Here is a 23585-nt window from a genome sequence, read left to right as displayed (position 1 = left end):
ATTAGGGTTAGGTATGAGAATCAGGTCACTTTGGCTTGTTCAAGAAATAGAGATTTAAATATCCTGGGATAGTATTGAAAGCAGCTAGGAATCTTTCATCTCTGCTCCTCCCTAGCCTTGTACAACCTTCATCCTACCCATATGAGATTAAAAATGAAATAGGCATTATGGCTGTGTAATCTTAGGACACAAGTTGAGGTTCCTCACCATTGATAGACAGTATACATTTACAGATCCTCCCATAAATAGAAGGTCAGATCTCCCACATTTACATCCTTTTGTCTTCTAAGATAGGATACAGTACTGGCTGCCTCTTGAATAACAATGCCAGTAGCTTTGTAGTTGGACAGAGAGGTAGAGATTATCTTGTTTGCAATGGGACTATTCTGGATCTTCTTCTACCACGCCGTACTGCTCTTTTTCCCCGTCTCAAGAGGGGCTGGGCTGGATCTGCCTCCTCGCTGCTACTTTCTTCTTCACTAGAAGTCCTGGCACCTATTGGAGGGCTACTTGGAGGCCTCTCACGCCCTGCCCAGCGGCAAGCCAGGTTGTCCTCTCGGCACGCCTGCCTGCTGGGCAACCTCCAGCTGTCATTGAAAGGGGCTGCAGCCATGCATTCAGCTGCAGCCTTATCACAGGAACACAGGAGCTTTTCACACATGGTCCATCCAACACCTAAGAGAAAAGAAGATGGTTGAGAGAAGCTTCTGTACCAAAATTCACAGTGCCAATAATAAGACCATGATTGCAGGAAGTATTTGCCGTCATAGCAGCGTTGTCCATGGGGTGGAGAGACAATGATGACAAAAGGGCAGGTGCAACCAGACAATCATAGCCCCACCCCTTTTTAAGAGTATGCAGTGCAGCAATGCATGTTGTAAAGAGGCAGGACTTGATTATTTGGTCGTGTCCACCATTTTGACATTTCATTGTTTGAAGATACCCCTTCAGCAATGGAGCAGGGGAGATGAATTTCCAGCCACCTGAGGAAACTCTGCTCTGTTGTTGAAATTCCTTCTTTGAAGACTTTCCTGTATTTACTGGAGATAAATGATTTTTTTTTCTTTTAAAAATGTTTCAATTAAGAGGGATGTGATTTTTGAACACTGCTATCTCAAACTTACATGTTGGTGTGTGATCAAAGCATACAACTTCAGATCTTGATTTTTTTTCTGGCTGGCATCCCAGTCTTTTAACTTGTTCCAGGCAGCAATGATGGGAGAAACAGCATCTGTTAGACAGAGAAGATAACAGAATTAACATTTCAGAACCATTTTGCACCTCCATACAGCGCAGCCTTCCATACGTTGGTATGAACCTAGCTTCCATTGTATTTTTAAAAAATATTTTCTCTCGCTTTTGTCACATCATCTAGTTCAGGTGGAAGATGGGACATGGGCATGAAGCAGAGCCATCCACGAGTGGGGGTGGGGGGCAAGAGGCCACAATGGTGGGCACAGTCACAGACTGAAGCTCTGCCCCTTCGTATGTGCATACATTGTCAACACATATACAACGAGGGGGACCTTCAATCCACAATTGTGCCTGCTATTTCAGCCCTCCGGTTGCAGATGGGGTGAAGGTGGAAAACCAAGAGATAGTTGGCTTCTGTCTGCAGCAAAGATGAAACCTCTTTGAGATTTCTTTTAATGGGAAGTGATGGGCACGGCATGCCATGGCCATGTAACAAACATGTTTCATGAGCACCACTGGTTACCGGTTGGCTTCTGGGCACAATTTGTGCTGATTGTCATTTTTAAAACCCTACATGGCCCAGTAATTTGGGGACCCTCTCTTTCTGCCCATCTTGTAAGATCTGACAGAGTTGCTTCTATCTGGATCCTGTCAGTTGAGTAATGCGACTAGTAGAACCCAGGAAACAGGCTTTCTCTGGAGCAGTACTTGCCCTCTGGAGCAACATTCGCACGACTCCCACCTTACTGGTGTTTAAAAGAGCACTAAAGACATGACTCTTCCCCCAGCCCTTGGGTTATATGGTTGGGGGCCCTTTATGTCTGGTTTTATCTCTGCTGGTGTGGGAGAGAGAGTTTGGTTTCTGGTCCCTTCAGATGATATTATCTATTGGGTTTCGTTGTTGATTATATAGTTTTGTATATGTTAAACTGCCCAAAGTCGTTGGGTGGGGAAGGAAGGAAGGAAGGAAGGAAGGAAGGAAGGAAGGAAGGAAGGAAGGAAGGAAGGAAGGAAGGAAGGGAGGGAGGGAGGGAGGGAGGGAGGGAGGGAGGGAGGGAGGGAGGGAGGGAGGATTTTGAAGAAGCTTTCTCTATCTGAAACCACTGTGGCCAAATCAGGAAGCAAAATTCTTTTCCAGATCTTTCCTGAAGGATGCAACTCACCATCCCAACATAAGAGCACTTAGTGCAAGGTAGAGATTTACTTTGACTTGCAATGGTTCACACAATATGTTGTTTGTAGCTTAGCATTTTTTGTGAACTCATGGAGTTTGTAAACCATGTTTTATGGTGTATCCGTAAACCCAGATAATGGTAGCTTATTCAATAAGCAGTGATAGCTAACTGTAACTTAGTGGATTGTATGAACACAGTCCTTGCATTGAATCCAGACTTAGTTGCATTTCCAGAGCAATGTGGCCTGATCTTTCACTGACAGAGGAAGGCAAGTGAACATGCATATCCAACGCCCTGCCCAACACCTCTGGCTGACAGAAATGAGGGAAGATTTTTTTTTCTCTATTCCATTTTATTTTACCTTCACTACTTCTTTAGGACCCACATGCCTGGACAGAATTTTTAAATTAACAAAGTGCATGGTGCTTTAGGAGCATATGTGATTCCTTTGCTTGTTTTTTATGTAAGTAACCTGTCCAGTTCATCAGTTGGATGTCCTCTTCCTTCCTGGCCACAATAGCAGCCATATAATTCAAACTCCTCTGGACATCGGTTGGTCAAGCAGTAGAGCATCTCTCCCAACTGTGGCAACTCTTGTTTGAGTTTTCCATTGCCTCTCAGTTGCAGAAAGAAGAAACGATCACACACTGTAGAAAGGTGATACATATCACAGTTTTACTCTGTTAACTACAGATACAACTATCTAAGAAACATGCCCATGGGATTCCCTTTTCCGCCTGCATCTCTCACATTCCCCAAATTTTCTCCCTTGAATCTTTCAACCTTCTAGAGAAGATCTAGGCATCAGCAGGATAAGGCTGAATTGGGATAAAGAACCTATTTTTCTGGAACTGTCCAGTCCACTAGCAAATGGCACTTTCTGATGTAGCTTATTTGTACCATTAAAAAGAAAAAAGAAAGAAAGAAACATCCTAAAGAATTAATACACTGGTGGGCAGCTTCTTTTCTACCTACATTTTTTCATTAAAGCACAACACAAGGTTCTCAAACTAACTAAAAGAGAGATCTCCCCTCTCTTCTTCCAGTTAAATTGCTGGGTTGAGTGAAAGCATTTAATACCTTCTCCATAAGATTCTCCAGGAGATGGTGACTCTTCTGGCATCACTGTGGAAAATGTCACAGGTTCCTCCCCACCTCTCTTGAAGAGATTTCCTGGATATTGGGTTAAAGGGGTGGGGGTTTTTTTTTTAGATCCATCTAAATCTATTAAACAAGTAACAAAAACAAAGCAGAGGGGGCCTACAATGTTCTTGAATGGAAGAAGAAGAAGAAGAAGAAGAAGAAGAAGAAGAAGAAGAAGAAGAAGAAGAAGAAGAAGAAGAAGAAGAAGAAGAAGAAGAAGAAGAAGAAATAAACATTGTGCCATCCTTCCATGAATCTCAGCGAAAACAATGTTTTTGATATAAAAAGGAGAGGTACCCTTTTAATACATTTTTTAAGGAACACATTCATACATGTGTTTGCATTGCCTTTTCTCCAACTATTAAAGCAACATGAGTTTTACTTACCACTGTTTGCTGATCTTGGAAATTCTGAAGCTGGGATGGATTCTGGTTCTGTGGAGTTAATCCCAGATGAAGCAGGCATGGCCCTTATTGTAGCAAAATAGCTCGCTGACAATCCTGGGAAAAGATGCATGATTAAATCCTTTACTTCTTAATAGGAGATCCAACCTCATACTAATTTAAGTATAAACATGTTCCCCCCACCCCACCCCACCCCAAGTCTTGCTATACTGCCTTATCATGGGGGGAGTTGGGGGGAAACTCCTGGCAGGAATGAGTGAAGGATGTAAGGTGTGTATATACTCCTAGAAAGGTCACCCAAGGCACGGAAGTCATCCCAGCTAAATCAAATAGGTACCTCTGTTGGGTAGCAATGATATAGGAAGATGCTGGAAGCAGATGATCACTTTAGTGACAATGGCAAAAGCATCGTTTCATTGGCAATAGTCAGCTACGCCTATATTTTACTAAGAACCACATGGATAGACAGTACAAAGTGTTTGATGATGTACTGCTGGATGATGGGACCCTTAGGTCAGATGGTATTCAACATGCTACTGAGGAAGAGCTGAGGATCTTTTGGAGTACTAATGGTGTTTATGAGACTGCTGGATTAAAGACTTTGGTATGTCTAATTGCAGGTGTTGCCCTGTAGGAAAAGAGAATCCAAAGCTAATGGGAACATGGAACATAAGAAGCATGAACTTGGGAAAGCTCAACACTGGGAAAGATGAAATGAATCAACACCACACTGACATCTTAAGCATCAGTGAATTGAAATGGACTGGAATTGGACACTAAAGGTCAAACTACATAGCAATACCAAAAAAGGAGACTTAACAGAATGTGCAGACTATTACACAATATCCTTAATTTACTGCTAGCAAAAAAAAAAAAAAAAAAAGGATTAACCAATGCAGATAAGAGCCTGACATGGAGAGAGAGATGCCAGATGTTCAAACTAGTTTTAGAAAAAATCAGATAACAATAGATATTATTGCTGATGCAGGCTGGATAATTGAGAAAGCCAAAGAATACCAAATATAAATAAATGTATGCTTCGTTGACTGTGGAAAGCCCTTTGACTGTGTCAACCATGTCAAGCTGGGCAATGTCTTTAGGAAATTGGGAATCCCAGAACATCTCATTATCCTTATATGAAACCTACATACAGAATAGGAAGCCGCAATCCAGGCAGAACATGGTGAAACAGATTAGCTTCTGGTCAGCAAGAGAATGAGACAAGGCTGTATATTCTCTCCTTATTTATTCAACCTATATACTGAATATGAGAGCCAGTCTGGTTTAGTTTTTAAAGGCACTGAGCTAGAAACCAGGAGACGGTGAGCTATGGTTCCACCTTAGGCATGAAGCCAGATGGGTCACCTTAGGCCAGTCTGGAAATCTTGCCAAGAAAACTGAGTCAACACTGACTTGAAGGCATAAGCAAACCAATAAGCAAACAAATTAAATATATATTAAAGGAGGCTGGATTGGAAGAAGTTAAGATTATTTTAAAATTGGAGGAAGAAACGTCAATGATTTGTGCTATGTTGATGACATACTCTGATAGCTGAAAATGCAAATTATCTATCTGCAAGCTTTAGCAATGAAAGTAAGGAGCACAGTGAAAAATTGGGACTACGATGAAAGAAAACTAAAGTAGGAGCCACAGGTACAGCAACCAGCCTTAGAACTGACAATGAAGACACTGACATTGTAGATAACTTCTACCTTTGGAATTCAACTATGAACAGTAAAGGAACCAACAGTCAAGATATATGCCACAGTCCAGCCTTTGGTAGGGCATCAGTAAAAGCTTTAGAAAAGGTAATCACTCAGTTGAAAAGAAATCAGATATTTCAGCAAGACAATGTTCTGGAACAAACTTCTAAATAAATCATGAAGTACTTACAGTCCCAAGATGTGAATATTGTTGAAAATCTGTAGGGAGATCTTGGATGTGCAGTGCCTGCAAGCTTCTGGAATTTTTCCCACTGTTTCTTGCAGAACTCTTCTAGCTCTGAAATATTCTTGCAGGCACTGCACATCCAAGATCTCCCTACAGATTTTCAATAATATTCACATCTTGGGACTGTAAATGCTCTTACCAGTCTACAGGAAATGTGTGGAAGCTGTTATTTCTGCCAAAGGAAGTGTCACAAAGTACTGACTGAAAGAATATTCAAGCTTCTGCACCTGATGTTACATTTAACTTTGTACCATGTAGAGAAGTGTCAGCTTCTGTTTACTTAGAGTTTCACTGAAACATACAATTTGAGAAGGGGTGCTTAGTCTTTTGCGTGCAACTGTGTGTGGTATCTTAGCAAACCAGGTTACCTTCAGCTGCACACTTTTTAAAGACCAGGATAAAAGTAAGACACGTATTTCCAATAACTGTAAATTAAGCAAAAAGTTTCCGAGTCAAACTGAAGACCTGTTCACCCTGGGAGCAAACTACAGGAACCAACTTACCTCTTGGTATGGAATTACCAAAAGAAACTGTTGCACCTTTCTGGGTTACTGCTATAAAGCGACACAAAAGAGAAAAATTTGTGTTACCATACCAGACAATGTTTACACTTTTTATAATTTCCTTGATTAGGAAAGTTTCAAAACATGCCTCCCTAAGCAGTCAAATACTTTTCCTACTGCTTCTTTTTTTACAGATGATGAAAATGGAGGCCCAATGCTTATGTGAATAAGCTGAAGCAAACATCTATCACTTCCAAAAATGGCCAGGAAAACTACAGGGGCTTGTCCAGGCAGTCGGAAGGAAGGAAGGAAGGAAGGAAGGAAGGAAGGAAGGAAGGAAGGAAGGAAGGAAGGAAGGAAGGAAGGAGAAAAGAGGGAGGGAGGGAGGGAGGGAGGGAAGAAGGAAGGAAGGAAGGAAGGAAGGAAGGAAGGAAGGAAGGAAGGAAGGAAGGAAGGAAGGAAGGAAGGAAGGAAGGAAGGAATTTCAAAATCTTCCCTGGTTAGCTCTTGCTAAATACAAGAATTCCTTATATTTGAATAAGATATATTTGAAACACATTTGCCACTTAGGTAATGCTGTGAAAAATTAGTTTCTATTTATTATATGTTTTGCACTATGTGGTCCTTGATGACACTATAAAAGTGATAATCATTTCTTTTTATTATCCTACTGTTTCCCTCTGTATAGAAGATTTAACAGTGCCTAACAGAATCCAATAGATATAATTAAAAAGTAACACTAGTACACTTTATTAAAATCGTGCAGTGTAGGACACAATATTAACTACAAACAAGTTGACGGGGGGAAAATATCAGAAAACCAACCAACAATTATGCCATATAAAAAGCAAAAGGTTTGCTGAGAGGGAAAAAGAGCCTGAAACACTCCACCACTTTGTTCTTCAGAAATCGGCAAAGTGCCAGTTAAGAAGGTTCTTATGGTAGGAAAATTATTTCTCAAAATTCCAGATAGCAATATTGTCAGTGAATAAGGCACAGATTGCAACCCCTTTTCAAGTACTTGGTGCCCCATAGTAGTAGTAGTAGTAGTAATAATAACAACAATAGTATCAACAATAATATCAACAATAATAAATTAACAAGATTTGTCGATCTCACCTTTTAATTTTTTTAAAATTCGTTTTATTTGATTGTTATAAGACTTACGTCAATCTCGCCTTTGAGGTCTTGAGCCTCCTGGTGTGAGACTAGTGAACTCTCATGAGATTTCAGCATTTTTGAAGAAAATGGAACTGCTCATGAGCGGTGGCATACTTGGGAGATCTTGGCCACTTTTAACGGTTTAACATTTAAATTATTAGGTGATTTATATTATGGAAATGTTTGTGCCTGTGTTTGCTTATTAATCCTTACAATAAGGGAAGCGAATGAGGAGAGGAAGACTTCAAAAGAAAGATGAGAACTTCAGAGGGGACCCCAGAATATCAGATAAGTTGTAGGACTGGCAAGAGATATAACATTCAGGAATGGAAAGATAAAACTGGATGTTATCTTTAAACAGAAACCTTTTAAAAATTGTCTCTTAAATGCCATGTGCCTCAAGTCTGAACATAATTCAAAAGTACAGTAGGACCATTTGCGGGTTGAAAAAGAGGTTTATGATCATAGATTGGTGTTTCCTGAAATGGCTGATGGTTCCCCCCATGTTTAATGTATATTGAAATACATTTTATGCATGTTTTCATAATTGTATATGAAGACTTCTACAGTACCTCCTCCTCTGAAGGTTTCAAAGACTCCACTGCTTTCTACGTCTGAAGAAACTGAAAGAAAAAGAAATATATCGGGTGGAAAAAAATGTGCATCGATTCTTATAAGCAAATAATTATCATCAAATCATTTATAACAAAAATCTGTTAGTTTGAAAGAATCCATATGAGTGAAGTTTATCACAAGCCAAAGTCTCTTAGCAATTTCTATTACAGACCCCATGGTGAAACACTGGCATTTTGTGTACCTCTAACATGGACCAAAGGCCACCATGGGCCTACCAGGAGTCAAGTGATGAAAGCGGCTTTGGTGTGAACCTCTATCAAGAATCAAGGTGCATCAGTTTTTAGCTATGGACCAAAACTGAATGAGATCTACCTTGAACAGGATTCCTCACCAGCCTTTTCTCTTTCCTCTCCTTTGTGTTCACATATTTGGTCTGTATCATATAAGTACATAAATGATCATAAAACAAAGGGCAAGAAGTAACATTTGTACATAGTTAGATATTCCACTTTATTTTTCTAACTGCACAGTTAGATGTTTCAGTTTCCTTTTTTCTGATAGGCATTGATGTAGAAGATGCCTGCAAAACCTAAGAAGGTCATTGTGATGTCCTGGTCTAATGAGTGAGGGATTGAGTGTGGAAAAAACTAAATTCAAATCCTAACTCAGCCATCTGCACCTTGCTGTGCAAAGATAATGAAGAAAAAGTTAATGAAAAGATTCATTATCCATCATGTCTTTGGTTATTCTGGTAATCTAAGAATGACAAGAAAAAAACAGTTGCACTAGTCCAGGAGAATGTACTATCTTACATCTTCCATGGTTCTTCAGAAACAGGTCGCTGGACTCTTCAGGAATATCTGTCAAAGAAAAAAAATTAAAAACTAGATTCTGTGACAAGTCCTGCTCTGTAACTTACTCCAAGAATCAATACAAGTGATTTTTTAAATAAAGAGTTGTCTTCCTCTGTTTAAATATAGAGAAAGAAACTCATATTTTTTGTCTTTAAATTATGACTTTGGATAGCATGAATAATAGATACAGGGGCATTTGTTGGGGAGGAGTCAAAAAAATCAATATGGCAACCACGATCAATACGGCACCCCATGATACATTTTTTGGTACTGAAAGTGTTTCTTTCAGTGAAGTTGTAGGATATACAGTGGTACCTCGGGTCACGAACGCTTCTGTTCACGATCCATTCGGGTCACGAACAGCACTGTTCGCAAAATTTTGCTTCCGTTCGCGAACTCCACATCGGGTGATGAACAGGATCCGCAGCCATTTTCCCTGCCGTGACACGTGGTTGTGGCTTCCTGTAGGGAGGGGGACTCTCCCTCCAAACAATAACCACCTCCCCACCCGCCTTCCTGTCCTCCACGCCTCAAGCAAGGTTAGCGTTCTCTCTCTTCATAGTGTACTGTACTGTACTTTGTGTCATATTTTTATGGTTTAAAAATATATATATATGGTTCAGAACGGATTAAGGTTTAATTTACATTGAACCTTATGGGAAAATTTGATTCGGGTCGCGACCAATTCGGGTCGCAACCCGAATCGCGGAATGAATTAAGTTCGTGACCCGAGGTACCACTGTATATATTACCAAGCTCATATTTTCGTGCAATCTTCTGAACATGTACAATGTTAAAAATGTACCTCCTCCTCCTCTTCCTTTTTGGAAATTGAGATCTCCATAGCTTTCCGCATCTGAAGTAACTGTTCAGAACAAAAGGCTATCAATGACAGGAAGGTAGATTTGATCACAACTCTGCTTATCACAAATAACCATTCAAACGAATTGGTGTTATTAAGCAAATTAAATCATTCAAATTAAATAAATAATAATAATTGCAATGCAGATGCACTTACATTCGTCTTCAGGGATTATTACAGGTGCACCAATAGTGGGCTGGGGAATAACTAGAAGATACATAATAAAACAAGATATCCTTGTGAGATTACACAAGCTGAAGACACCTTATTTTGAATAACTTTTTAATAAAAATGTCAGCCCTGACAATTATAGCTTTTGTGCAGATAGAAGCAGATAGAAGCATCTGACTTTCCCATATAATCAGATTAACCATCTACCGAAACATTTCAAAAACGTGACCTCAGTTCTCTCTCTGCCTGAATCCTCACAAACTGCAATCCTAATTAAAAAAAGGTTGTTCTCATAGCAACAAGCTATTTTTGCTCCCGCGCTAGATGAAAAGCTGGGTGCTGTCTGAAATTTTGCAGAATATTTCTAATCAACTCACTCCATCACTGTCTAGCCCAGCATCAAAGGCCAGAAGGAACTGAATAAAATTGTTTGAGGGAATGAACTGTGGGTCAGTGGAGGCCCAGAGCTTTGGAAATGGTGGTGTAATCTTTTCCAGATTCATAAACCTCAATGACTCTTCTTTTTTTTGAACAGAGGTCTTAAGAATTTTTTTCTGAATAGGACATGAAAGGGCTCTAGAATCTCTTTGGTGATAACTTCACCGTGATGAAGGACCCAACATTTGTGAGATTTATATAGAGTAGGACTGAACCAAGTCAGCCGTAGTTCTCCCTTGCATTGGTTCCATTGAATGAGGATGTGATTACTTTTCACACTGGCATATCATATTTTGGATGACTTTATTTATGAAATGAATGAAACAAGCACCAAACTTTAGTGTTATTTGTTCATTCAGACTCTCTGTATATTAGTAGGAGCTACTTAAAGCTCTAATACAGTGTTCCTCAACCTTGGCAACTTTAAGATGTGTGGACTTCAACTCCCAGAATTCCCCAGCCAGCATGGGGAATATATATTGGTGTGTGTGTGTGTGTGTGTGTGTGTGTGTGGTTCATTGGTTTATATATATGTATACCAGTTCATTGGTTTGAGTTATGGTGGTAATAGGTGGTTTTATACACACACACACACACTGGACTGGTATACATATATATAAACCAGTGAACTGGGTGTCTGTGTGTGTGTGTGTGTATACACACACAAACACTTTACACTCAATGCAAGGCAGCGAATCTACTCAATACTCCTGCCTCCTATTTTCCCCACAACCCTGAGAGGTAGGTTGGGCTTTGCTTGTGTGACTGGCCCAAAGTTACCTAGCTGGGTTTCATGCCTAAGGCAGGATTAGAACTCACCATCTCCTGGTTTCTAGGCAACCCCTTCACCACCACACCAAACTGGCTCTCCATGTGTCACCCTGTGGGTTCATTTCACCCTGAGATGAGCTACAGTTCCAAGAATGTTTCACATGTACTATTAACAAGCCAAATATTCCCCATCCTTTTCCTGGGCATTTGACTTCTTTCCCCTGCACATTTATTTATTTCTGTAAAACATTTATACACTGCTTCCCATAAAAATATTTCAAAGCAGTTGAAGTTTGAAAGTCTGAAAACAAATAAAACAACTTTTAAACAATTCCTGTAAATTGTTGCCATTAAGATGGATGGGAAATGAATAAGGAAATAAATACAGTATAATAAAATTAAAATCTATCTACCATTCATGCAGAGAAAAGTGCATCACTGCTTATTTCTTGCAAAATAAAGAACTTTGCATTTGTCCCTCTTAGGTTTCATTCTGTTCTTTTTCACCAGTTTGGGGTCAAAGTTTTGACCTACCAGCATCATTTAGAATTTCACATCTGTCCATAAGGTCTTTGTTATCCCACCCAGTTTTGCAGTCATTTGCAAACCTGAAAAACATTCATTCCACCTCTTCATCCGAAACGTCATCTTTACATGCTTCATTGCTTCTGCAAAGGAGGAACTCTGCCAAGTCCTTTGAAAAAGGAATGATATAAAAATCTACGCACATTTCCTTAATTGATAGTATTATAGACCCCTTTGTTCCCTTGCTGAGCAATCTCTTAACTCGGGAGAAAGCATCCATTCTGATCAGAGAAATATGAAACAAGAACAGGAGGAGGCACGAACCGTCTGCTAGAGATGTGCCTGTTAACTGAGTCTCTTCGGTCCTCTGATGTTGAAGCTCTGCAGAAAAATTAAAAGGGTGCTATTCTTTAAGTTTTGCATTTTGGTGGCTTTTCTGCAGCCCAGGAATCAATACTGCACTGCTGAAACAGACTTGGCAAACCCCCAAATTACAGTGGCATTTTTATCTTCCTTTTTCAAAACAGGCCTTCAACACTCTAAACCAGTGTTGTCCAAACTTGACCACTTTAAGATGAGTGGACTTCAACTCCCAGAATTCCCCAGCCAGCCATGCTGGCTGGGGAATTCTGGGAGTTGAAGTCCACTCATCTTAAAGTGGCCAAGTTTGGACAACACTGCTCTAAACCATATCAGCCATTCTCTAAGCATTGAAGGGGTGCAGAACGGCATCTCAACAAATAAACTATTTTCTTGGTAAAGTTACTGATGTAATTCCTGCCCTGGGGGTGGGGGGGGGGAAGAAATCTAGTTTTCTGTTAACTGAATTTTATGGATTTGGGAAGGATAGAATGATGCCCATTGGAAGAAGTTTAGCTGTAGGGAAACCTGTTTAGCCACTGTAGACTTGGAAAAGGGAAATCAGCAGCTGTATTGAATACAAACAGAGAATCTGCCGTGACGCTTATTTAACAGGGAAAATAGTTGTTTTCTGCACCATCCCTAGTAAATATTTTTGCTGTGTTAGTTTTGGAGGGGGATACATTGCAGAATTGCTGGTCTCCTATTCATTCTTCCAGGTCCTTTCCATGAAGCAATGCCATCTGATGGGACTCAAGAAGTACACATTTTCCATCATGGCATCTACATGGTGTTTTGAAAGGGCCTGGAGACCGGCCTGTTCCCGTGGGCATTAGGCCAGGCTGAGAGAGGTTTTAAGCCAGTGTTTCTCAACCTTGGCAACTTTAAGCTGTGTGGACTTCAGCTCCCAGAATTCCCCAGCCAGCCATGCTGGCTGGGGAATTCTGGGAGTTGAAGTCCACTCATCTTAAAGTGGCCAAGTTTGGACAATACTGTTTTAAGCATTTTATGGAGCGATTGTCCACAGTTACCAATTGTTTTGTTTTTCTGGTTTTTATCGGACTTTAAATTTGTTGCAAGCTGCCCAGTGTCATTTTGAATGGGGTGGCCCTATAAATTGGAGGAATAACTAAATAACTAAAAAAATAAAACAAATCTTTTGTAGGTACAAAGTATACCTGAAGCAGGAACTGCGGTGTGAATTTTCACACTAGATGTTTCTGAAAAGAGAGGGAACAGGTGCCCAGTAATATAAATATATCATAAGTTTGTGCATATATAACATAGAATTATTATATCACGTGTAGTTATTGCATGGAGTTATTATACCACATGTAACATATAGTTATTACATCAGCATCCTCTATTTCCTAATCCACGCATTACAAAGCATAGTAGATGTTCCCTTTTTCTGGACTCATAAGGGCTAGCAACTTGCAATGAAAAAAGACAGCTGAGATTTTCAGTTTATCATTTAACTCCAGATCTTTGGCTTGTTTGCCTTTGGGGGTTATGAAAACCATACCTTTAGGGTGAGTTGGCAAGAAAATTATGGTATCAATTCAAAAGTCCACTGTATCCCACCTCTATACCTCAATAGGTCATAGAATAGCCAATTGGGGGCTGGGGGGGCAGGTTCAAAAAAGTCCGATTTGAGGCCGCAATGATGCCATCAAAGCCATTCTGTATAAAACGGGGCAGGTGACCACAGCCACCTTGACTTTTTTTTACTTTCCTCCTCCCTTCCCCCAGACACCCTTGATGGCCAGGAATGGTTTGAATTGCCTGAATGTTTGCCAGTTTCCAAATCTCTCAATTTTGATGGCCTCTAACCACTTGCCCTAAACAATCCTGGGCTTAAAACTCCATAATTTACCAGAGGATAACCCATTTGTGAGGGAGGGGAGTGGGGAGAAAGCTTCTGCTCATACTGATCCTAAAATCTATTATTTAAACCAGGAGTGGCCAGAGTTTGCTATTTAAGAAATTGTCAATCAAAGGGCAAGAAGAAGCCATCATTATGTCATTGAAGGAGAGGTTGGTGGTTGGTACTCTTTGTGGTTGAGGGATTATGTTGAATGTTAGCCAGCCAGATTCTTTACTGCTTTGGGCACCAAAATTCATTGGGAAATCCCACTGTAGTAATTTAGCAACCTGGCACCACATGACAAGGTTGGTCTTGACACAGTATGGTCTTGAAGGAGTCCTGGGACTGCATAAAAAGACAGGAGGAATATAGAGCAGTGTTTCTCAACCTTAGTAACTAAGACGTGTGGACTTCAACTCCCAGAATTCCCCAGCCAGCATGGCTGGCTGGGAGAATTCTGGGAGTTGAAATCCACACGTCTTAAAGTTGACAAGGTTGAGAAACACTGCTCTAGACCATGGGTCATTATTTGTACCAACTGTGCTCTGGTATTTTGGCTTGCAAGGGGCCTTTCTGTAGGTTCTTGTCTTCTGCAGAATGACTTAGTATCAGCTATGAAAAAAGGGCCCAGAGTGGGGAAGACATTTTAAACCCCTCATTCACCTCACACTGAAGATCCAAATGTTGAGAAGGTCTTCCATCTCTTTTTCAAAGCCTGCTTGCCCACTATTCAGGAAGCAGTGTCAGAATCTCCCCTTAGGATAAATCTTGGGTTGTGCTAGAACCAGGCAACGTTGGTTTGTTTCAACTCTGGCACCAGGCAAGCAACAAGACAAATGTACTGAGCAAGGAAATGAGGGATCAGAACAGGACCGAAGAACTGAGAGAACTTCCATAACATTCTCACCTGTCACCAGAGAGGGGCACAGGGAAGCATCCAGATTGTTCAAGGAAGAGTTAATGGGAGAACGCAAGAAACATTCAATAGCTTCTTTGTCACAGTTGCAGAGCAAACGCTCACAAGAATCGTCAGACCCTGAGGATGAAAAGAAAAACCAACATGTAAAGAGAGAGAAAGGCTCACTTACAAAGTAGGACTGAGATATCTGTTGCTGCAATCTGCTGACTCTCTGTAAGGTTTTGACCCAGAGAAATACATTTCATTTTGTAGGTGGGGAACCATATCCTGGGCCCAGACACAGTTCATCACCACAGGAGGAAAGCATGATTGAGTTCATTTCACAGCAAGCAGTAAGTCGAACGTAATGGAAAATTCACCCCTTTGTACAATGCTTTCTTCCAAGTCTTGATCTGCTGGGCAGAATGTTCATCAGAGAATTGCTCTGATAAAATCCAGCTGCTTCTCTGAAAATATAATCTGCCACCTGGGAGAAATGATGGGGATAAGCAACACTTTTTTGCAAAAAAAAAAAAAGTCAGGATCTGAATGGAAAATGGGGATGTCAAGGATGAGAGGAGGAGAAACATCAACCTAAGATGCTAAATATTGTACAGGATCCTGATTGTATCCAGCATGCTAAAGAGGATTGGCTAGGGATGAACAAACATGGCCATCCTTTCACAGTGCATGGCTCTTTAACCAAATTCTTAGCTTTAGCTTGTAAGAAACTGGAGTTTGGAACTTTAAAGTCTTCCAGTTTCCAAAGATTCCAGATGTTTGGGATCTGGGCAATGTGATAAGGTAGAGATTGTGTTCAAAGAACTACATGCAGAGGAAGGTAAGCTGGTGTCACATATGGACTCCTTAACTGGGTTGTCTCCATTGGCTACTGTCTTTTCTGAAATGAATAAAAAGACTTCAGCCTTCTTCAGAGGGCCTTCTTCAGAGCAGGGGTGCCCACAGGGTATAGTCCAAAAAGTCAGGATGGTGGCCACAGTGGTGTGATTGAAGCTCTGCAACACACATAAAAACAGGCATCGCTTCAATCACACCATCATGGGTGCCATCTTGACTTTTTTGACTTTGTTGCCCTCCCCCCCCTTCAGAGGCAATAAGTATTTGAATTACAACCAGGTATGTCCTCAACAAGGGGTCAAGAACCTCAAGAGGGCAGCCTCAGCCACACAATCTAAACCCAGCCTTTTCCTATCTGCAGCACAATGCACATTAAAAAGGGGCGGGACTTCAGTTGTGCAGTGGCCATCTTGACTTCTTTGACTCCCTCTGCAGATGCCCCTGATTGCAATACTACTTTTATCACTTTGTGAAAGAGTAACTTCGCTACTTCTTTTTCAGCACACCACTGGATTATTCATACTGGATTATTCATACACACTGGGTACGGGTAGTCCCTGAACCACTTTACCCTTTTTTCAAGTCAGGAGAAGAATATTTCACTAATGAAAGAAAATCACAGAATAAAAGTTGGTTGCAGTGCCCTTCTACTTCAACCTTACCACAAGTGATGTTTTTGGTTAGACAGCTGACGTTCATGATGATTTTGGCAGGATCCCACAGGCATTCTTCTTCAGTTGCCTCTTCGTAACATTTCCGATGTTGGAAACAGCAGCTGATTCCAGGAGAGAGGAGGAAATAAAAGCATCATTAGGAGAGACTATTTGGGAACATATTGGAGGATTCAGTCTCAGGAAGAACTACTTTAAAGACATTCACTTTCAAGCATTTCTGAACAACCACAAAACTATAGAGTGGAAAGACTTATCAAGAGTTGAACAGGGCATCTGGTCTGGCTTCAGTCTCACCACTGATCACTTCAAGAATTTACATTTATTTTTCAATGTTAGCTTCTCCCTTGGAATAAAAAGGATATTAACTGTGTCTCCACTTTATTTGTTAGAATTGAGCCAAAAGGGTGGCTGTGACCATGTGAACAAAGCCCTGTCCCTTTTTACGTGCAGCATGGCCACCATCTAGAGATTTTGGGACCCCCACCTCCCCTGGACATCCCTGAGGTCAAGAGAGTAACAGCATTGATGTGGGAGGTATTGGACAGGTAAGGGCCATCCTTCAGTATCACAGAAGATGCTCAGTATATACAGAGCAATCAAAATCCAGTTCTGGATTTTTAAGAGATATGTAAAAAAGTTCATAATTCAGATTGTCTGCTAACAGAAGGAGCCTTTGTATGGATGTTTCTTTAATTTACATAGGGTAACATAAATTGCCAAAGTACCCTTTTAATGCAAATTACCCTGGTTCCATTCTCTCTCGCTTGCTTCTATTTGGTAAAATTTCCCCAAGGTAAGCTTTATTTTAAAATAATCACCACTGTCTGTATGTAACGTTGAGTAGTGTACCTCCTTTTCAGATGTGCTTCCTTTATAGCCCTATGAAGTTTGGTAGGGGACGAATTTTCAGATCCACTTGGCACAGAATCTGTGGCCACATTCTTTTATGTCCTTAAGACTCAAAAATGCCCCAGATATAGTTACAAAACAGACCCAGATCAAACTGTAAGATGGAGAAGAAAGATAGAGGAGACAGCCGGGTCGTGTCCTATTTCCTACTTCACCTCAGCAAAGTCAGGGATATATAGACAAAAACAGATACTGGACTCTTCTGTTGTTTCTGGAACCATACCTGTTCAATCATGATACACACTCATGATACGCTTGTTTTTGCCATCCTAGGGCAATTTCATATAGGGCTTGGCATGGTCCTCACAACTGCATCATACTCTGGGCCTGGGTCTTTGACCAACTTCTCCAATAGGCAGCCAAGCATATTATCTTCTGTTCCAAAATTAAAATGGTAAAACTTCCATTTTACCATTTGGAGCTACTTGAATTTTCTGGGCTTGACCACTTTCCCATTGATGGGAACTGTTTCCAGTCCTCACTTCAGAGCTCTGTGTCTCTTGGTCCTCTCCTCAGCTATGATCCCACCATGGCTCTGTGATGCCCTCATACCAGGCTATGGAGTTTTTTTTTTTCCCCATTGTACATTGGATGGAGGATTTCTCACAGCAAGTGAGCACAGCAAGACAAAGACAGGCAAAGAGAGCATGCTTTCTGCACATTCCCACAATGGGTGTGATCAAGATAATTGTGGGTCATTACAGTTTGTTGGCTGCCAATACTGGCTGTGCAGAAGAAGCAAGCTAAGGCTACCACATTGCCCAAGAAATAGAAGGCCACAAGATGGCGGCAGAGAAATACAGAAAACCCAAACTCACTGCTGCCATCCTATGGCCATCTCGGGAGTTGCAGCCTGGATTGGTATCATGTAGGGTTCTACATCTCTAAAGTCCAAAGCTCACCCATCGACTTCATCCACAGGGAAGCCCTCCATCTCAAATCGGCAGGCACAGCCATAGTCTTCAAAGTCTCTTGGGCAAATGCCAGTCACACACTTCATTCTGCTCACAAAGTTGAGCAGTGCAGGAAAGCTTGTGAATATGGACTGGAGCCAAGTGAAGTGAGAGCCCAAACAGTCTGCAAAGAGGAGAAGAAGCTATGGATGCATCTGACACCGAAGCAAAGCTCAGGATAAATTTGACAACTGCCGTGGGTGAGCCTCTCTGGGTTCAGCTCACCCTTCACTCCAAAAAAAAACCACTGGGACCATCCATGGAGGGTTGTCTCCCAAATCTCTTGATTTCCAAGCAAACAGACTCTTGCAAAACAAGGAGGAATTGGTGAGTGGAAATAGGCAATGCAGTTTAGGTAAAGCTTGTAGGGTTTATTGTGAATAGCTCCAGGTAGCATTATGCCTAGCTGGGAAGGAAGGAAGGAAGGAAGGAAGGAAGGAAGGAAGGAAGGAAGGAAGGAAGGGAGGGAGGGAGGGAGGGAGGGAGGGAGGGAGGGAGGGAGGGAGGGAGGGAGGGAGGGAGGGAGGGAGGGATGGATCTGAAGTTTCCTCTGCCTCCTGACCCAGTTTGTTGAATGAAGAATCCTGAGAAATTGCACCTTGAAATGCAGTAGGTTGGGAGGCACAGGAAACATACCCCCTAGCAAAAAATGGTGCTCCATGCTCTGGAATGTAGCCGCCTGGGGATACCTGGGCAGGTGCTGCCACCTAGTGGCCATCGGGTTTTTTGGGGTTTTTTTTGTTTTGCAGCCCAGATATGGTAGCCCTGCTCCAAGGACCTTTGTGTTCTCGACAAGGGTTCAGTTAAAGCTCTTTATTAGAAAGAGCTGTCAGAAGACACTTCTCTATTGGAATCCTTCTTCTAATTGAAAGGTCCCTGATTTGAAGGTGACCCATAATTGGAGAAGGCAGAGGGCTAGAGGCTGTCTATTCACAGCTCACACATGGTGATCAAACCAAGCAATTATGTCTACATTTATAACTATCAATAGCAACCAGCACTTGCACATCCTACAAGCAAGCGAGCACCCAAGTCACTTGGTCACAGTCTTTCCACTATGGTAAAATGTGCTGCATTTCTATTTAAAGTAGAATCATGCATCTGTCTATATTCATTAGTATTCTATCTATGCGTCTACCTACATTAATTAGCATCTGGAAGTTTTATGAAAATCTGTGTCCTCTATAATTCTGACTCCATGATGCACTTCCTTTTCTTTCATGATAGATTAAATTCCAGAAGAATTCACTTTTTGCATCTTTAACCCTATGGCATCTTTTAGTAGAGGATCAGTGGTCAAAATAATAAGGAAGGGATTCCTTCTTTGTTCCTCTCATTGTCTCTAATCTGCTTTTCCCTGATTGGAAAATTATAAATGTTTCCACTTCAGCCTGCCTGCCTTCTTCCTTCCTTCCTTCCTTCCTTCCTTCCTTCCTTCCTTCCTTCCTTCCTTCCTTCCTTCCTTCCTTCCTTCCTTCCTTCCTCTCTCCCCCTCTCTCCCCCCTCTCCTTCCTTCCTTCCTTCCTTCCTTCCTTCCTTCCTTCCTTCCTTCCTTCCTTCCTTCCTTCCTTCCTCTTTCCCCTTCTCTCCTCCCTCCCTTCTTCTGTCATGATGACAGAAAGTTTTAAAATGTTTAACAAAATATGTAACTTACATTTGATTTGTCCCTTTGGATCTTTAGTATCTGGCTCTAGATACTTATAAGGGGCTTGATTCTATTCATACACTGATATAAATGAAGTGACTCCAATAGAGATTTCCACTAGATTTGCCTCAAATTTTACTTCACTCATAGCCACTTGTGATCTGATTAAGGTCAATATTAAGTTTCATTTCAACATTGTTGGAGATTTGAGTCCAATTCAAAAAGCTGAAACCACACGGTGAATCCCACATTTTCTGCATCAAAGATGCCCGTGCATGCTAGTATCACAGTGTTCTTCATGTCATCTAATCCAAAGCTTCAAAAGACTCAGGTGATAGTTTTCTGGGGACCACCCAAAAGTTTGGTAAAGTATTTTCCCCTTTCCCTCTTGTTTCTAAGAGGCTTCACACCACAAATTTAATCCAGTTCCTGTATTAATATTTTCACAAAACACACTAAACCATTTTTTTTAATAAAAAACAACAGCAATGAAAATTAGCACTAATGAAACCCAGCAGGTCGTGGAAATGCATCTGCTTCATCTTCGCTTTAACTGGTTAAAGTAGTTAAGTAATTAACTGTTTGGGGTGAGCCCTGAGATGCTGTGGAACACCTCTGCTGAGAAATGATGTGGATATTGTACAGACAGATGAATGGGCAATCTATCATCCATGTTTGCTTAGCCGTGTGCTTTATCCATGTTGCTTTTTGTATTTCAAAGCAAAGACCAGAATAGCTCTGACAAATTGTACTTTGTCCCACTTGTACATTCATGATATGCAGCAGACCAACTCTTCCTGGGTTTGCACTTATCTGCATTCAGAGGCAGCCACATTTCTTAATAATTCACGGAAAATACAGATATAGACAAGGGGGACCTTTTCATCCAGTGGAAACAGACAAACAAATAAAAGCCCACTTACCAAAAAACAAAGCAACACTTTCCACATTTTCAAAGACCCCGTTGAAGAAGGTGATGTTATCTGAGAGGAAACAGTTTTAAAACATAAATAGTTTCAAAATATTAAGATACACCCTTGATTTCAGAAGCTAAACAGGGTCGGCCCTGGTTATCATTAGGATGGGAGACCACGAGATGTTCCCAAGATTGTAAGTTGGCCTGGGAATTTGAAAAACCATTCCAGAAGAAGGCGAGGGGACACCACTTCTATAATGCTATAAAGAGTTGAGCTGAACTCAAGGAAACCTTTATACCAACATGAATGTTCTTCAGATCTTAAGAAAAATGAATGTATGGAATGGAATCTGAAGTGAGACTGAAACAGGGTTACAATCCCCATTAGTTTGGGAATTCTGTGCCTGAAGTTCCAGATTGAGGGCTATGTGGCAATTGCCCTCAGCTGATCAGAAACCTTTACCTTCTCCGTTAATGTGGAAAAGTCAGATTTTACTCCAGATTCTTGTTTCTCCTGATGCAGTATTTCTCAAACTTGGCAACTTTAAGATGTGTGGACTTCAGTTCCCAGAATTCCCCAGCCAGCCAAGCTCAGAAGTTTCCTTCTTGTGTTTTCCAGTTCAGAGCATCTCAGTAGAGAGCCAACATAGAAGGCAGATTTATTTTATTTTATTTTATTTATTTGTCAAATGTCTAGGCTACCCAACTCCAGAACCAACTTTGGATGGCTTTGCAATTAAAAAATATAGCAACAATATCATATAAGAAGAGCAATCAGCCAGAGGGAGCAAATCCAAAAAAACCCCACTCCCCCCTTTTATGATATAAAGAGGCCCAACCCCACACTAATCCAAGGCCTGGGGGAAGAGCTGGGTTTCAAGGCTTACGTAAAAGCTTACGTAAAGGTTGTATGAATCTCTGGAGACATGCTATTCCAAAAGTTGAGCAGTGTGAAATCACAGACTTTCTAGCTGAAATCTTTCTAATCTACTTTGCTCAGCTGCTGTAGAGGAAGACAGAGATGAGCTTGGAGAAGTTCTGCAGAGACTGTTAGCAGACCATGAACTCAGTCTGGAGAGACAAGACAGTATGAGAAAGAAACTTGCAATAGTTCAACTTTGACTCTTTGGTGCAAAAAAAGGAGGAGGGAATGGGAAATACTATGAGGCTTTCAAGATTGATGTCAGCGCTTTGAGGTAGGTCAGGTCAGGAAACAGGCACCACAAGAAATATAGAAGTCTACTTTATTGACAGAATCTTGAAAACCTGGCAGCATATACCCTTCCTCCCTCTTATACTTAAAGTGAGTCATGGTGGGGCAATCTTGAGTTTCTTTCTCCCATTTTCTCGTTTTTTGAAGCTAAGTTCATGTTTTGCTAATGGTCTCAGCAGATCTTCTCCATGGTCATCCCTGTATTCCTTTACATCTGCCTTTATTCTGGCCTCTTCCAGTTATGTGGGAATTAGCTGGAGATTTAGGAGAGAAGATGGAGAGTTGCCAGGGCTTTGCAACTCCTTGTTTGCAAAAATTGGCTGCCTTAAAAAGAAAGTCTTACTTAGATCTCTTTCTGCTGCATGCGGGAGGTCCAGCGGAATAGCTCCTGTCTCTGATCCTTGAGTACCTGCGTCACCCATTCCATCCAGGAAGCACACACACACACACACACATTCAAAGGGGAAATCAGATTAGCTCTTGAGGTCAGGTTTACATCCTTAAACCGTTCCACACATTACAAGGGACAAACATAGATTGAATCCCCCTCCCCACAAGAATATCCTTGCCAGATCTCAGTTTCTGAGGAGAGCTACCCAGGAGATCAAATGCAAACCAGTGAATATTTGCTGACATTCCTGATTTCCCCCCTTTATCATTTCACACAGGGCTTCTCAAGGTGCAGATCAGGACATCCCAGGAGTTGGAAGCAATTCAGAAAGTTTGCAGTGGAAAAGCTCACTTGGGCTTTGGGCTTTGTTTTGCCCACACAAAGTCAGAGGGTGCAGTTGCTGAACCTCAAAGTTTGAGAACCTCTGTGATCAGGGTTATCCACAGGGTGTGGTCCCCAAAGTCAAGATGGCAGCCACGTTGGTGGGCATGAAACACAGGCAGAGCTTTGATCTCACCAACTTGACTTTGGGAACCATGCAGAACCATGCCTCTGCCTGGGATGAAAATTGAATAGACATTAAAATAGACATTATGAACCATAAGTGACATCTTTATTTTTTGTCCAACCCTAACATGAATGAAATCATTATGTTCTTTATAGGGTGTGTGGGTATGTAACATCAGTAGATTTAGTATTCTGGGAAGTTACCATACGGCAAAGTTTGAGAACTCCTCTAGGTGAGAAAGGGCCTAGGTTTTCCACAACCAGAGGTTCAGTTGCACTTCCCCCTGCAAAATCTAGGCCCTTTCTCCTCCTCTGCCCCTTGCACTTAACCACAGCAGAATTATACTCCGGCAATGTCTTGTTTCCTTCTCGTCCGCAGGGCCTTGCCCTCATCTCATTGGCGGCCAGTGAACGAAGCAACCATGGGTTGAGATTGGTTGCATAAAAGTCACTTTTGCCCCTTGTCAGATGCCATCCAGCAAGAGGGGTGCAAAATCTGCTACATGGCATCACCCCTTCTCTTGGAGGCAAGGAGATCCAAGATGGCAGCTGTGACTACATGGTCAAGGCCACGCCCCTTTTTAACATGCATCACTTGGAGGTGGAATCAGAGCACCTGGACTACATGATTGGGGCTGTGTTTTGGGAGGAGTGGGCATGCCCCTT

At 41.4% G+C, this 23585-nt stretch overlaps 1 protein-coding gene across 1 annotated transcript; it reads right to left on the bottom strand.

Moving 5' to 3' along the window:
- Positions 1 to 361: 361 nt before the first annotated feature.
- Positions 362 to 22443, bottom strand: OC90 (otoconin 90). Its single transcript, XM_007434792.2, has 11 exons — positions 22365 to 22443; positions 20816 to 20875; positions 18197 to 18371; positions 16374 to 16486; positions 14863 to 14991; positions 8920 to 8967; positions 8104 to 8154; positions 6371 to 6421; positions 2842 to 3016; positions 1125 to 1231; positions 362 to 675 (listed from the first exon to the last, which is right to left on the bottom strand). The coding sequence occupies exons 1-11, from the start codon at positions 22441 to 22443 to the stop codon at positions 362 to 364; spliced, it is 1302 nt and encodes a 433-aa protein (XP_007434854.2).
- Positions 22444 to 23585: the final 1142 nt, after the last annotated feature.

This window comes from Python bivittatus, unplaced genomic scaffold, assembly GCF_059951505.1.
Source record: "Python bivittatus isolate LINGU-HERP-01145 unplaced genomic scaffold, Pbiv_v1 ctg000590_np1212, whole genome shotgun sequence".
NCBI classification, from domain to species: Eukaryota; Metazoa; Chordata; class Lepidosauria; order Squamata; family Pythonidae; genus Python; species Python bivittatus.
This window is presented reverse-complemented; position numbering and strand designations above follow the sequence as displayed.